General features: G+C 25.2%; 1 protein-coding gene across 1 annotated transcript in view; it reads right to left on the bottom strand.

The window, feature by feature from the left end:
* Positions 1-3175: 3175 nt before the first annotated feature.
* The window catches only part of LOC128964821 (amyloid-beta-like protein), a 31207-nt gene continuing 17128 nt past the window's right edge, over positions 3176-17254 (bottom strand). The window contains exons 2-5 of the mRNA XM_054311461.1: positions 11879-12058; positions 4963-5664; positions 3677-4612; positions 3176-3590 (exon numbers count right to left, since the gene is read on the bottom strand). Coding sequence (XP_054167436.1) covers positions 3309-3590; positions 3677-4612; positions 4963-5664; positions 11879-12058 — 2100 coding nt within the window. The 3' untranslated portion in view covers positions 3176-3308. The remainder of the gene's footprint in view (positions 3591-3676; positions 4613-4962; positions 5665-11878; positions 12059-17254) is intronic.

The raw sequence follows: 17254 nt of genomic DNA, 5'->3' as shown, positions 1-17254 counted from the left end.
GTGTGTTTAAGTGCAATAATAATTCACAATTTATTTATTTTATTATACTATCAGATATATAGGTATATATATATATATATATGGATGCTTTTATATATATTTATTAAAGTAAATCTGATATTATTATTAATAATAATAATATTTATAATCCAAAAAATTTGAAAACCAATGAATACGAGGCACTGCTCTTCACATTAAATGTTAACAAAATCTATTAATTTATTTATATATAATTAAAGATTTTTATTTATTTATATATCAAGTTATTTGATGGTTTTTATAAGCGTGAAACAAATAATTAAGTTTTTATATAATTATGGCTTGTATTTTTAGTTTAGTTTGAAAAGCTATTTTCATTGAAATATTTATAAACATATATTATTTATTTATTAAGACAGTTGTTGTTTTATTTGGTATTAAATTTTGGTATAATTTATTTTTTTGTTTGTTGTTTGTAATACTATTTATTGGATGTTTTTTCTATTTTTTAAAAAATGTCAGACATATATATATATACCTAACAAATAGTCTGGTCATTGAAATTATAATACTTATTTTTATTAACAACATAAACCCAATGACCATATTAAAAGACTATACCCTAATACTACTACATGTGCTTGTATTTTGTAAATTATATACTGATAATTGATAAATGTCTTATATATATATATATATATTTACGTTATAAACATCATAGTAGTTATGTTGTTGTTGTTGTATTTAAGACATCAATTTCAGTACCAAAAAAAAGATAAGGATTTACAGTTAACTTAGCTTTATGTGTGTATGTGTTTGTTGTCTTATATTTATTATTTGAATTTAATCTATAATTAAAAGGAAAATTTATTATATATTTATTGTTTCACATATAAATCAATAATTATTAAGACTGTGATTATATATGAGACTTATATATATATAGGTTATACTTATTATTATTATTATTATTACGGTATTACACTTTATGTTTGTAAATTAGTTTATGATTTTATTTAGTTTTGTTTTTTGTTGTTATTGTTTGATAAAAATTTTTATTCATTACATTTATTGAATTGAATTTATTTTAATACAACATTTAAGGAATGTTTCATTTTGATAATGTTTTTTAAAAAACATTACTATTTATTATTATTATAAACATTATTTTATATATATATTTTTATAAGTAAAATAAAAATCAATATTTATGGCATTTTATATATATATGTATTACTCAATATAATCTGTAATGAATAAATACAATACTGTTAGATTTTTATTATTATTATTATTATTCAGCTATTATGTGATTTTTTGCCTTTTTATCAGTTTTTACCGAAAAAAACTATAAAAATATAAGACAATAAAAACAGAGAGTGAGATATCTCTTTCACTTTGTAAGCAAAATAAGATACCAAAAGAAAGTCTTAATATTTTTAATACTAAAAGCAAAAAAAAATATTATAGCAAAATATTCTGTCGATGAATATACTAAACAAAAAATTGCTAATAATAATAATAATAATGGTATTATGATTAGTAGTATTATTATTATACAGTATTAGTTAACATAAAAAAATTCTAACACTAATAATAATTATTATGATTAAAATAAAACTTATTATTAACAATTAATAATCAATAGCATAATAGATATATTAATTAATCAATTAGAAAGAGAGAGAGAAAGAGATTTAAAAAAAATAAAGTGATAAATAAGTAGTAAAATAGTTGCAAATATAATAATAATAATGACAAAAAATATGGCAAAACTTTATACCATTAGATCACTACAGTATAATAATAATAATTTATATCTGCAATTGTGTTTTTTATATCTTATTTAAGCTGCTATTGTGTTCACTATTTATATATATATATATCTTTATATATCTTATATAATTGCCAAATACATATACACAGACACATACTTGACTGAGAGGTAAATTAAGTTTTTTTTATATCATAATTACCGACAACAACATAGATAACAACATCATTATTATTATAGCTCAGGTATTTGGTGATGGCTTAATATATCTAGTATGGATGGTATGGGCGCATAAGCGTATGATATTATATATATATATATAATCAAATGAGAATATATATATATATATATATATATATATAAAGTATATGATGAATCTCCAAACAATCGCCAAAGAAAAAAATTTAGTAATATATTTAATAATAATAATATTTTATATTATTATGAGAGAGAAATCCTGTCGGTGAGTGTGTCAGACCTTTTTGTTTGTAAGGGATTTTTTAGTCATAAAAATCGATCACTTTTTATATATATATATATATATTTTGTGTAACAATATATTATAAAATATATGGAATTTTTTCTGCCGACAAAATATCTCTCTCATAACATACTCAGAAAAAAAGTGATAAATACGAGTAAAAAATATATATTACTATTATATCTTTGATAAATTGTAAGGACTGATAGCTTATGCTTATATATAATGTTTAATACTTAAGATATAGTTACTAAATATATATACTAAGAGATGATAATTACCTAAAAAAATGATTCATCATATAATTTTAATATTATTATCATTTTTGTTGTTGTTTTATTAAAAAGCTAGTATATAATGAATGTTACTTTAGATGTCTGTGTTTTTTTATTGTTGTTGTTGTTGTTGTTTAAAATTTAATGTCTGAGAAAATTTGTTTCAATGGTAAGTCTAAGTATGTGTGATAAAAGAGAGAGAGATAGAAATACTAATAATTTTAAACAAATAATTTTAATGCTATTTTATAAAAGTTTTTTTTAAATGTTATGCTATTTAATAAATATGTATTTATATATTTTTTTATCAATAAGAAAATGATTTGATTTTTTTGTCGTCTAATTATTATATATATGGAAAAAAGTATTACACATAATATCGTAAGTTATATTATTAACTACTTATTAGTATTAGTATTATTATTGCATTTGACTAACAATTTTTTGTTATCTTTTATATTAAAATTAGTTTAATTTTTTCTAATGAATCAAATGTTTTACTAATGAGAAGTGTGTGTTATTTTTGAATTTGAATTATATATATATAGTATGAATTAAAATTGTTGTGACTTTTTTTGTTTGTTTGTTTATGAGAGTGAAACAGATTTAATAAATCAATCATATTTTTTTAAACATTTTGATGCCAAAAAAATAGTTGTTAAAAATAAAATAGTAATAATTACTTAATGATAATAATCAATAATATATATCACTTATATATATAATAGTCATTTTGATATTCAACTCTCTCTTTCATTCCCTCCCTGTCCCGCATAGTAGTAGTACTGTATATATAACTTTAGACTTGTGGTGGTTGTTGTGAGGCCTCGAAGTACTTATACGTCGGGTTCTCGTATCCATTGACCTGCATGTTGGCCACATGTCTTTCCTCTGGTGTCACCGCTTGATCCACTTCGACAAAGCCCTGGCTATGCGGCGACCTTTGTGTGTGTTTCTTAAGTAATACAATGCCGACGATAGTGGCCGTCAACAGTGCAATGCCGGCAAAGGCCAGTGTGATGTAAACACTTCCGTTCCATCGTAACCGATGATTGTAGGGCTCACGGCGTACGGAATAGGACTGGTATAGGTTCGGGAGGGGTCGGGAAAACAAAAAAGATTATATTTAAGTATAATAAACGATGACTTAAATGATAGCAGACATACAGCCTCGTTGTGATGGAATGCCTGGTTCTGTATATACGACTGTTTAGGTGTGGGCACAATGTCGTGAACCTCATTGGTTTCTTCGTCTTCGTGCGGTATGATTACCGCCGATCGCATGGGTGTCGAGCTCTGTGGAGTAGGTGTGGGCGCCACAGGGGGTCGGCTTTCGGCCTGACCGTCCTCATTGCTGGTACCGGTGCGTTCATCCTCCATGGACTCGGGATCGAACTCCTGTTCCAATTTACCGCTCTTTTGGTTGGCCTCTACCCGTCGCTTCTCGTCTTGTAATTCTTCCAACTCTTGTTTTCGTTGTTCGGCTAACATTTTCTGTCGTTCTCTTTCCTGTTGTTTCTGTGCCACTTCTTCCTCATACCTGTCCATAATAGCCAGTTCCGAATCGCGGGTTATCTTTTCGTCGTACGGAACACCTCTCAGATTATGCCAAAACGCAACCATCCGGTGCTTGAGTTTTTCGGCAACATTCGGCACCCGGTCTAACATCTGTATAGACTGGTTGGCCATACGAATCAGATCGTCCAAATGGTCTAACATGGCGTCCTTATCTTTGAGCGCCTGTTTGGTGTATGAGTTCAGCAGATGTCTGAAATGATGGAGTGTATGGGTTCTGTCCTTTTCGAGAGCCCGAAGAAGTTTTTCCAAACACTTTTCGATGCGTTTGGTTTTCGGTGGCGTCTGATCCAAGCTCTGCGTATAGCAATCCATTGCCGACTTCTTTCTCAAATTGATAATTGTCATCACTCTTTGCTGATGCATTGAGATCAGCTGTCGCTTTTCAGCCGAACCCTCTTCTTCCAGTGCTTCCACTGTCTTCTGGAAGCGTCCGGTCATCTTCTTCTTGAAGTCTTCGGCGCCTTTCGGGTCTTTCAGACGCATCTCTTGATAATGTTCTTCGAGTTCACTCCACTCCTTCATAACCTATTAAGTGTGACGGATGATAGAGAGAAAAAAATCAGAAAAAAATTACCATTTTTTGTGAATAAAAATGAAGAAAAAACATAATAAAAGTAAACACAAAGTAAGAATCAGATCCACTAATATCTATCATATATATATATATATATATATATATAAGTGAAGAGTGAGATAACAAATATGGAAATTTCAAGTCAAAGACTAAGTAGAGGAAGAAGACTTGATATGAAATTTATGACACCATTTGTTATCAAAGAAAAAAAAATCGTCAATCCTTTTAGGTTTGGTTTGTTGTCTCACATAATAATAATAATAATAATAATAATAATAATAATAATAAAATCGATACTAACTTTAGTAACTTTCTGTCGATGATTGTCCTCCAATGACTTCTGTGCCGATTTGAACGAGTCGTGCTCTTTCTGCGAATCAAAATGACTTAAATAATAGTCAACCGGACGTTCAGTTGTTGTGGTAGTGGTGGTCGTAGTCGTGGTTGTAGTTGTTGTTGTGCTGCTACTGCTGCCGCTCTTTACATCATCGTCTTCATCATAATCATCGTCATAATAGTCATCATCGTCTTCATCATCACTGTCATCGTCTTCATCCGAATCGGTGGTACTCTCTTTAAGCTTATATTTGTTATCATCGATGATGTTATCCTTAAGATCTTTGGCTACACCACCACTTTGCCTGTGCTGACCGTTTGTCTTAGGTGTCGGACAGCAGACAAATTCGACGCCCGAAAAGATGCCGACACCGCACGGCAACAGCATTGCAAAGCTTTGCAATTTCATTGTCCGTTTGTCGCAACTGGTAGTCGCCGTCCGGTTCCAGTAATCAGAACTCTGGCAAACACTCTGGTTGTGGATGTGATCGAACAGACAGTGTTCGGGCACCAGTAGGGCATCACTTTGGAACGGACCCTCCAGACACCGGTACGGTTTGATCCAGTGTTTGGTTCGGCATTTCTTTTGTCCTAATTTACACCAATTGTTTATTTTATAGTATTTGTTGGACTCGACAATGTTTCTGACATCCTCTTTAGGATAAACCTATTAATTAAAAATTTAGTGAAAAAAACACAAATTTATTAGTTTTTTTTTAAAAAAAATAATACATCTAATAAATATTTTTATTTTTAGTTTATGATTCATACTATAATTTAGTTAGTAATATACAGTAAAATATCAATTGATATAACCATCAAAAAAACCTTTATATACTGTATATAAATATATATGTAGAGTATATACCGGTATATCTCTAAATAAAACTTGGGTTTTAATGCTTATAAACTAAGAAAATAATAAGATTTATGTCTTATTTCTCTATCTATTTGTCTCTTTAGGTTTTTGGTTGTTATTTTTGGTTAATATGTCAGAGGAATGGTATGGTTTTTATTTTACTTTTTTTTGTCGGGGGGTTATAAAGACATACATGTCTTTTTTATAAGATTTATAATACTGAGTGCCCATTGATTTAAATCCTGAGCCAAAAAATAGTTAGCATATATAAGATGATGAGGAAAAGCCATATATATAAAGGATTTAAAGATACAAAACATTAGAAGACATAAAATAAAATAAAAAAAAGAAGAAGAAAATTAAGACAACTAAAAGGCTTTAAGCCATAAATGAAAATTAAGATCTGTTTTGAAGTATACAGAAATAAAAACACATATAAATTAGTCAATAAACTAAACTAAATTAAAGCCTGATTTATGTCATAAAAAGCAAGATTTGGCTGATTTTTATCAATTTTTATATCTTTTTTATAGCATTATATTTAGTACTAATTACTGTATATATATATAACAAAATATACACAAAATAAATAAGATAAAAATCATATTAAAAATCATATTATATATAGTTTTTTTTGTTGTCAATATTTTATTAAATAATTTCTTCCTGATATAATTTTATACTATTAATATAATTTTTATAATACAATTTAATTAAAATAAAATAATTATATATATAAATATAATTGTTTTATGAAACAGAAAAAAATCAATTAATCATTAAAAAAATATATAATAATAGTAATACTGTATAATTCATTAATCAAGTAATATATTATATAAGTTATATATAAAATCACAAACAAACTACTGGTAAATTGAAAATTGAATTAATTGACGGCTTATTTGAATTTAATTAATTTGCAATTTTCTTAACGTTTTAGTATTTTTTTAATACTTATTTGAAGACATGTATGTCTAAGACATTGCTGGCAAACGTTGGCAACAGATGTTTAGCTCTTAAAAGAGTAATTTTATTGATAGAAAAAAACATATAAAAAGAGAGAAAACAGATGAAAGAGAAATAATTTAATTTCATTGAATTAGTCGTAAAAAAGTTGAGAGAAAAAGCTTTTGAAGTGTTTAGTAGTGAAAAGATTTTTTTGATTAGTTGTTTTGTAACTGAGAGATACACATACATAACACATACAGTAAGGTATAGTAGTTAGGTATCTGATTAAAGGCATGTTTTATTGTTGTTGTAGTTGTTGTGTCAAAAGTCATGCAAATAATTATCTTATCATTTATTTATTAAAAAAATAAACCATTAAGACGTGATAAGAGATAACTAAATGAATGGTATGGACGCTATGGATGGGTTATATACCATCTCTTATAAAACAAACATTTTGTTGTTGTTGTTGATTATATTATATAAAAATATATTTTGTTAACTATTGTTAAGTATAGTATAAACAGTATAATATTGATAATATAAATTTATATTATTAACAACAAAAAACAGTAGTTTGAATGTTGTTTACCACATAATGTGCTGACTATAACTTAACTAACTGACAGCACATCCACTGGTAAATGTACTTTTATTTTAACTTAATTTACATGTTTTGCTGAGTTTTTATTGCACACAAAAAACAATTACTTCATATAGTGATGTGTGTATGTATTTGTATGTACAGTATGTGTGTGTGTATTGTCATCTAAATTCAAAATTTACGATCAAAAGCCTTAATTATTTAAAATATTTTAACAATTTTTTTTGTTAATGTTGTTTGTATGTCGTCTGAGTTTTTTGTTTGTTGGCTATATATTATGCAATCTAAATGAAGTCTAATGAATGCATATCCCTATGTCTAACAAAATATAATAAAATTTAAAAAATAAGCAAACATTGCCGGAGCACTCCAGTAGTCAACAAAATTAAAAAGGTTTACTACACTTTATATAGTTATAAATTGTTTTTCCTCTCTCTCTCTCTCTCTCTCTCTCTCTCTCTCTCTCTCTCTCTCTCTCTCTCTCTCTCTCAATAGTAGGGGAAATATAATTTATACACTAAGCTAAATATGCACAAAAAACTATAAGCTAAATATATTTAAATTGATAGCTCCTATATGTTGTGATATATTAACTATATATATATTGTCTATATTTAGCTCCGAGAAGTTTAACGAGGATTCATTTGGCATACAATTCATTCACTATTTATTAGTAATTCTAGTTATATATACCGGTATATATATATTATATGAGAAGCCTTAGGGCTATGCAATGCCAGTGCCAATGCATTGTGTGTCTAGTATTAGTTATTTATATTTTTTGCATATAAGTTAAGAGTGCTTTCTGTTTTCTCTCTCATCTTTTAAGAGTAAAGTTTTCGGAAAATCTTATTATTATTATATAAATAGTAGTCATATAAATATATATATATTATACTGTATATACATATTTTAAAATTCTGTGCTAAAGATAAAAGTAAGAAAAAAGTAATAAATATTTTTTCAAACAACAGATGCAAATATGTATTGATTTGAATATATTTATATAGTGTATATCAAAATACACTGTGAGTATCTGAAAAAATATATATACATTAAAACTATACAACTTATTATTTTTGTTGTTGTTGTTGTTATGTGAACTAATAATCATTTATGCGATCAAATTATTTGTCAAATAAAATGTGGTAAACATTTGTGTGTATGTGCTTTGATATGTATACTGTATTTTTATGTGTCGTATGGCATACCAGCTATAATATGGTTCAATACTTCATTAATTGTGGCCAAAAACACATATATATATGGCTCATATATATATATATATATATATATATATATTAATCGATTGCAATGATTGTTATATACTATTTATAACAAGAATATATATATCATATATTGAATATATATAAGAATATTATGTTTCATCTCTATTCAGTAGATATCAAGAATATTCTTGTAGTGAATACCACACCAATTGTAAAGAAGTATACGAGCAGTGAATGAGAAACGATTAATTTGAAAGCAATTTTATTATTATTATTATTCATAGCATACACACAAACACTATAGTAGTACAGATGTTGCCCTAAAACTGTATGTACAGCTCCGTGAGCTAGCCGTCCACTAGAAATAGTCAGTTCTCTCTCTCTCTCTCTCTCTCTCTCTCTCTCTCTCTCTCTCTCTCTCTCTCTATTTTTGCCTATTATTTGGAAATTGTTTTTATCGATTGATTTCCTACTTTTTGTTGTTATCAAGATAGCAATGTTTGACTCCAATTTTATTGTCCAATTACTATCTATATTCACTATATAAGTGCATAATGAGTATATACTGTATATATATATATATATAAATCTATTGTTTAAATAGTCACATCTCAACAATCGACGAACAGTTTTAATTAATTGCAACAATTTTTGAAACAGTGATTCTACTCTTCAAACACATTAAAAATCTCTTTTCTTTTCTCTAAATATAAATATACATTTCAATTGCATTTTTGTATTCATTGTGTGTATAATTCACTTTCTCTTTATATATAAATTATAATATTCTCTATAGTAATACATTAATTACTGTTTTAAACCTCATTAAAAATTTCGTATTATACTACTGTATCGTCTCTCTTAACTAAAGTGCTCTCATGTTTGAAATTACAACAAAAATTTTTTATTTGAAATATTGTATATATATTTTGCATAAATATTTTTGAGACACAACACACATACACACATTAAACATAAAAAAGAGTTAAATTCATATTAAATTTAAAAAATAAAATAAAAATATAATTATGAATATAAATTTTATTCAAAATTTTATATCATTATTTAAAAATATTATTATTATTATTAAAAACTCGATATTTAATATTAGCTATTACAGTTTAGTTATGCATAAAATTTTGTTGGTGTATCTCAATCCTTATCTATCTTAAAGAAAACAAATGTTTAAAAAGTATATCACAGTATTATTAATAATAGTAATAAAACTATAATACTGTTACATAAATTTTGATATATATTATATTATTAAATTATTGGTTTTGAGAGCAGAATTTTTATTTTTATTTAACATTTTCATTTTGTTAGCATAAATAATGGCCATTTTGCAAATATATATATATATATAATGTATATATGAATCTACGAGTTTATAAGCTATTATATATATATATATATATTAATATATAAAAAGTAAGAAAATTAATAACTAAACATTAATATTCATAAATTATTATGATTATTATCATTATATTAATATAATATAAGTGAAAAAAATAAATGGCGAGAAAATAAAAAAAAATCTTATAACTGACTGAAAGAGAGGAATGGTATGGTATGTCAGGTATTCTCATTGTATGTCAAACAACACAGTATTTTTAGAAAATCGATGCAAAATTTGCAATCATTTTTGGTTTTGGCAGAGGATTTAGGAGTTGATTATTAACTCTTAACTCAAGAAATTCAAGATTACTATTATTGTTTAACCATTTTATTTGTGCACTTCGTTGAACCAAATTGTCTATCAGTCTATATATACAATATATATATATTTAATATATTATAATAAACGTATATAAAGTATATATACAAATACAATAAATTGAATATATATTTTAATATATGATAATAACTATCTCTATATATATATATATATATATATATAACAAAACAATGGTAGATATATATACAAATATATCTACACATGTATTTCATGAGTCGACGCCCAGAGTTGTGTATAGCATTGGAAAAAGATATGCATCGAAACACTCCAATGCTTTACCATTCAATATATATATATATACAGAATATTCTGGAGATCGATATTCGACTATATTTTTTTAAATGTGTATGTGTTTGTGTGTGTGTTTGCGCGCTTATGTATGTATGTATATATGTTTATGTATGTGTGTGTGTGTCTGTCCAACCTATTGTCGTGTTTGGTTGATAACGTTCATATTTTTTGTTGTTGTTGAAAGTTATGCATACATGCAATATCACTACACAACAAGATATTATAAATATCATTTATACTATATATATATATATAACTATAATAATCTGAAGTACTGTATTATGTACATATGTATAAATAATAATTAATGTAAAATAAAATAATAGTAAAAGAGCTAAAAATGGTGGGCTTTTATCATTATTATCATAAAGTTTATATCATTATATGGTATAATATTGTATGAATAAAAACTATAGAAAAATATAGTAAATAAGTGATCGGTTTATTAATATATTAGTTATTATTATATATTAATATAATAATAATAATTTGGTTACTATATTTCATGTTAATATAACCGGTATATACAATAAAAACAATATTACTTTTTTTACTTTTTCCTTATTTTTATTAGTCCTGTTTTGTAAACTTTTTTATGAAACCAAATGGTGTGTTTGCATACATATACTGTATATTTACATCAAAATATCATAGTTTAATACTAAGCTTAAGAATGGACTGAGTTATCAAATTTAACGACTTTTACGCTGTTTTTCCACTAAATGAAGACTAGTTTGCAATTTAAGAGTCAATCGATTCATATAATAATATTACTGAATATATATAAGTATAAAGAGTTTTACATTTAAGCCATAGTTACTATCAGTAGTTTTAATCAGTTTCTTGTTAAAGGATTAATTGATTGAGTAATAGTAAGCACCTATCTATCGCTCTCCTCTCTCTCTCTCTCTCTCTCTCTCTCTCTCAAACTAACTCTCTCAGTACTCAATAATAAAAAGCTTAATAATTATTTAATGACATTGTCTACTAATGTAAAGGGTATTAATAAACTAAGACATTAAGAGAGAGAAAGAGTGAGACTTGTAAACAGTTGTAAATAATAAGTTAATAATTAAATTATATATATTATACAGTATTGTTATCATTATTATTATTATTACTGTATTATTACTATAATAATAATAATAATAATACTATTATTACATAAGTTATAAATGATATATAAATGATGAATAGTGTGCATACCTTTCGACAGTATTCCAATATTTCAAGTTTATCTTTAGTACAGACAGCTTTGGGATCGGGATCTGATACCCAGCGCTTATTTTCATCCAGGTATTGGTTGTGATACTGTCCGTGTCCACAGAGTATTGCCACCATTGGTTGGAAATGACTGAGTCCGGTGTCGATATTTGCTGCCAATGCCTGTAAATACAGTAAATAAATAATAAATTATTAATACAAAAAAATTATATATTGTATAATAAAGTAAATACACTAAAATAAATCTCTGGTTATCACTACTATAATACTGTAATAATAATAATAAAACAGTAGACGACTAATACTACTACTATAGTATTTGCTATTATTTTTAAAAAGCATTTTAACGCTACATTAATTTCATTGAATGATAGCCTATTTATTAAATATATAATATCATATCATACAGTACTGTATGTATAATACAAAATGTGATTTGAACAGTGAAATTATGAGTACAAAAAAAATAAATTAACATAACTTTTTTAAAGAGATATATGAATAGATATAATATACTGTATATAAAACAAATAATTTTTAAGTTTTCAATTTTATCAATAAATGGCAAAACAGTTTTAAGAAAGTTTACGTTAAATTATTATTTTATAAAATAAAATCTTTTATTAGTTTACACAGTCATCTAATTGTTAAGTTTATGTTTAAGGATTTGATTTTTTTGTTTGTTTGTTTGAGCAAAAATCGATTAATACATTAACAGTATTGCATATAAAACACACACACAATAGTATTAGTCACTCGAGTTGTACAGTATTTAGAAATAAAATTGCAAATTAAATATAATTTCAATCCCACAGAAAATTAAATATAATTTTCAGTTTATATATATTTAGTGATGAATTGCTTGACAAGCGTTTAAATGCAATTGTAAATGAGTGAAAGAGAGAGAGAGAGAGAGAGAGAGAGAGAGAGAGAGAGAGAGAGAGAGAGAGCATTGAGTAAATCTAATTAATTGTTAGCCTAAAGTGGAAAACAATTTATATATAAATTTAAGTTTTAAAACAGAGAGAGAGAGAGAGAGAGAGAGAGAGAGAGAGAGAGAGATCCTAACAATGATTGTGTACACAGAAAACATTGGGGTTTAAGTGTCTTTAATTAACAAACATTTTAATGTCGAAAGACTACTCAAAACTATAGGCAAACAACATATATATATAGTACACACAGAATAATATCAGCTAAAAATCGATTCAATAAATTATTTCATTACATAATATTATTATTATTATTATTATAGTTTTTTTGTCTTTCTTTCATTAAGTTTTATATTATCATCAAAATTGAACACTAAATTGTAGGCCAATGTATAGTATTGTAGAGTCTACTTCAAACATATACTAATAATAATGATGATAATAATAATAATATATAATATTATAAGAAAATAAAAGTCATTGTAATTAAGTCGACTAAATATACAGTAAAGATAATGAAATGACAGGAAAGACATGGCAATCACTGGGCTCCTGGACCTACTTCTGAGTGATGCTTTCAGATAAAACTCAATGACACATACACTTAAAAAGCATAACCTTATTTACCAACACATACCGGTACAGTAATGTCTATTTACATTGAACTGTCATCTTCAGTGGTGCGACAATCAATATACACACCATCGATGGCTGTCATTGATTGTCTCACTTTATATATATATATATATACGATCTTAACAAATAATAATATCATATAACTTAGTTTATCACAATTTATAAAAATGAAAAAATAACAAAATTTATATAATATATATAATATATTTCCCGAAACATGATATTCATGATTTGATTGCACTATTTTTATAATCACTAATTACCATATCATTTAATGATAGACATTAATAACAATTTTGTGTGCAAACTATTGTTGTGTCAGTACTGTATATGATGTCATCACTTGTGTATGTGTTTTAACTTAACATTTAATACTGTAATTAAAGTGTTTAATGTCAATGATGTCTATGAAGAGGCGAGACTTTTAAAGACAACTATAAAAAACAAGTAATTATCAATAGCTATCAAACTTCATCATTGATTTACTCTATAGTTTCAATTAATATAACATACAATAAATGACAAAACTATTAATGTCATTAAATCAGATTATTAACTCTCTCTCTCTCTCTATATATATATATATATATATATATATATATACTGTATATATATATATATTACTAACATTTTGCAATTGGTATTATTGTTTTTTAATTTAATACGTATAAATAAAAGTTTAATACGTATACTTATATATAGTATAATAGTACTACTAAAATGTTGGGAATATTTTTTTGATGAAAATTTATTTATTTAATTTTCAAAAAAAAAATAAATATTTAAATATATTAAATGTGACGTTTGTATTGACTCTGTGATCGTCGGCAACAAAATCTCAAAATACCACTAATATATTCATTGGTCGTTCAGTGAGATGTAGTCTACTATCATATATTGATATATACAGTGTGTTTGTCAACTTAATACTCGCCGATTGTAACAATTTTGTTGTTGCAATTCATGACACACACACACACACACACACACACATACTCACTCACACACACACACACACACACACACACACACACACACACACACACACACACACACACACACACACACACACACACACACACATACATACAGTCACACACACATACACACATACATACACACATATATACACAGTCACTCCTAAGTGAGTTTGATATTTGATTTAATTTTAAATTTTTTTTCTCTCTCTCTCTATCTATCTTTGATTTGTCGTTTCCCAGAAACCATTGGAAATGAAAATCTCAACGAAAGAAGAAAAAAATGTTTTACAAAAAAAGATTTTACGATTTTTTCTTTCCCTTCTCTATCTCTCTTAACACTTACGGACACAAAATAAAAATAATATAAAAATAGAGTATTACTCTGAAAAAAGTACTGTATATTTCTATTAAAATATATACTATGTATGTGTGTGTGTACTGTAATATAAAACAGAGAGAGAGAGAGAGAGAGAGAGAGAGASAGAGAGAGAGAGAGAGAGAGAGAGAGAGAGAGAGAGAGAGAGACAGAGACAGAGAGACAGAGAGTTCAAATGGTTTTTTGTTTGTTTGAATTGAACTAAAAATTATTGTTACACTTTAGATATCAAATATAATGTATTTCTTGTACATTGTGTTGTGAAAATTGCAAGTGTTTTAGTGTTAAACATTTTGTGCACCCATTGGGTTTGGCCACAAAAAAATAATCTCAAGTATTAATAGCAAAAAGTAAAAAATAGATATATATATGAAAAAAATCATAGTTTCACTCAACAAAATTAAAGTAATAAAACAGTAAAAAAATAGTAGTATTGATTATAATAGAGATGTAATTTTAAGGCTAACACAATTTTTTTTGGCACACATTGAATAAGAATATTTGAAAATTTGTGGATAAGTTTAGATACAAACAACAAAAAATTATTAGATATTAAGTTTAAGGTGTGTTCACATTGAAAAGCTAAGTCCCTATAGAAAAACGATTATTAGTTTTTTTAGATATAATTAAAAAATAAAAATACTATGCATTTATAATATATATACAATATTTAAACATCACTATAATATATAGTATATATATATATAAAGTATATATATATATATTGTACTAATAATATGCTAAATAAGCAAACATTCATTTTGTTTGAACAAAAACAAAATCCTAATATTGATTGCCGTCTTTTAAAACATAACTTAGAAGCCATATATCAACTAATATAATATTATATATATATAATGAGTAAAAATGTAAAGAAAAATTTATAATTGAATTCAAAGTATTTTATTTCAATTTTAAAAGACGAGAGAGAAAACATTTAAAGGCAAAATAAAACTGAACTTTTGATAAATGTTACATTCATTCAATAATAAATAAATACAAAAAACTAATTACTATATATACTATATATTCAATATATAAACGTTTGACTTTTTAAAAATAGATAAAAAACAAAAACAACCAAAAAATGTATATAATTTATAACGAATTTCAAAATAGCGAATTACACTCTAAAATATGAGATTACTTTTTGTGTAATGGATATGAAATATACAAAACAAAAAAATACAATTAAATTCTATACTGAAATAAATTATATACAATATAACATTAAATATTTAGTTTAAAATTGTGTTAAAAATATAATATATTAAATCTATCGATTTAATAATAACTTATAATATAATTTATATATTATATAATATAAGCTAAAGTCAAACAAACACATTGATCGACAGCACACTTAGAAATGAAGAGAGAAAAAATGAAAATAAAAATGATTGTTATATGAGTTGAAAATAAATAGTTATGTGTTTTGTTAGACGTCAATTTGATAGCCCTGTGCCCAATGTTTTTACTTAAAGATAACCAGCACACATGTGAAATGGACAACAACAACAACAACAATATTAAATGGGATTCAATTTGTCAAACATACTGTATATCATTGTTAAAACATATTGATATATTATTAGTGCTTTATTACAATACTGTCTATATATTTCTATATATATATCATTATATATACAGTATATATAAACTATTAAATAATATAAATTAGTTTCTAAGAGATGTGTAATTGAAATATACTTTTTAAAAAAAAAATAATAATAATATAAAATTATCTAATATAATATTTAATTTAAATAATGAATTCAAATAATATTTTAAAAATATTTTGACATAATTTTAGCATATAAAGAATATTCTTATATAAAAGAATATATATATATTCTATAGTATTGTTGGAATACAAAATTTTGTTGAATTTTATCCAAATAATAGTTAAATTAAAAAAAATTGTAGTTATTTGACAAATATTTGTTTTATGCAATATCAGCATTTATATTATATACTGTATTGAATGGTTTCCTAGATATATATATATAAATATAAATAGATAGATATCCTGGTATTATATATTTATGTATACATATAATCCACATGGGAAAATTAATTAAATTAAATCCTAAAAATTATTGATTAAATATATATAAACAAGTTTTGTCTACAAAATTAGAAAATTTTGCAAATTATGCTATGTTTCAAATTTGTAATAAAATATATAATCTGTAAAGCATATATACACACACACATATGCATACATACAAACACACTTAATAGTTATTTAATAAACTAAATTGTCATAAAATTTTTAATCATTTTTGAATGATGAGTGTTTTATATAGTTTTTCAAATTTGATATCTGGTAATAAACAGTAGATAATACCACCACTACTACTAGTAGTGGTAATAGTTTATTATTTTTGCTAATACAGTACATTTGTACAGTAAAAATATGATTACATAAAAG

The sequence above is a fragment of the Oppia nitens genome, unplaced genomic scaffold, assembly GCF_028296485.1.
Source record: "Oppia nitens isolate AA-2021 unplaced genomic scaffold, nextdenovo-longstitch-racon4-pilon3 scaffold9_pilon_pilon_pilon, whole genome shotgun sequence".
In the NCBI taxonomy this organism is placed as follows: domain Eukaryota; kingdom Metazoa; phylum Arthropoda; class Arachnida; order Sarcoptiformes; family Oppiidae; genus Oppia; species Oppia nitens.
Note: the sequence above shows the minus strand (reverse complement) of the source record. Positions and strands in the feature narration are given on the sequence as shown.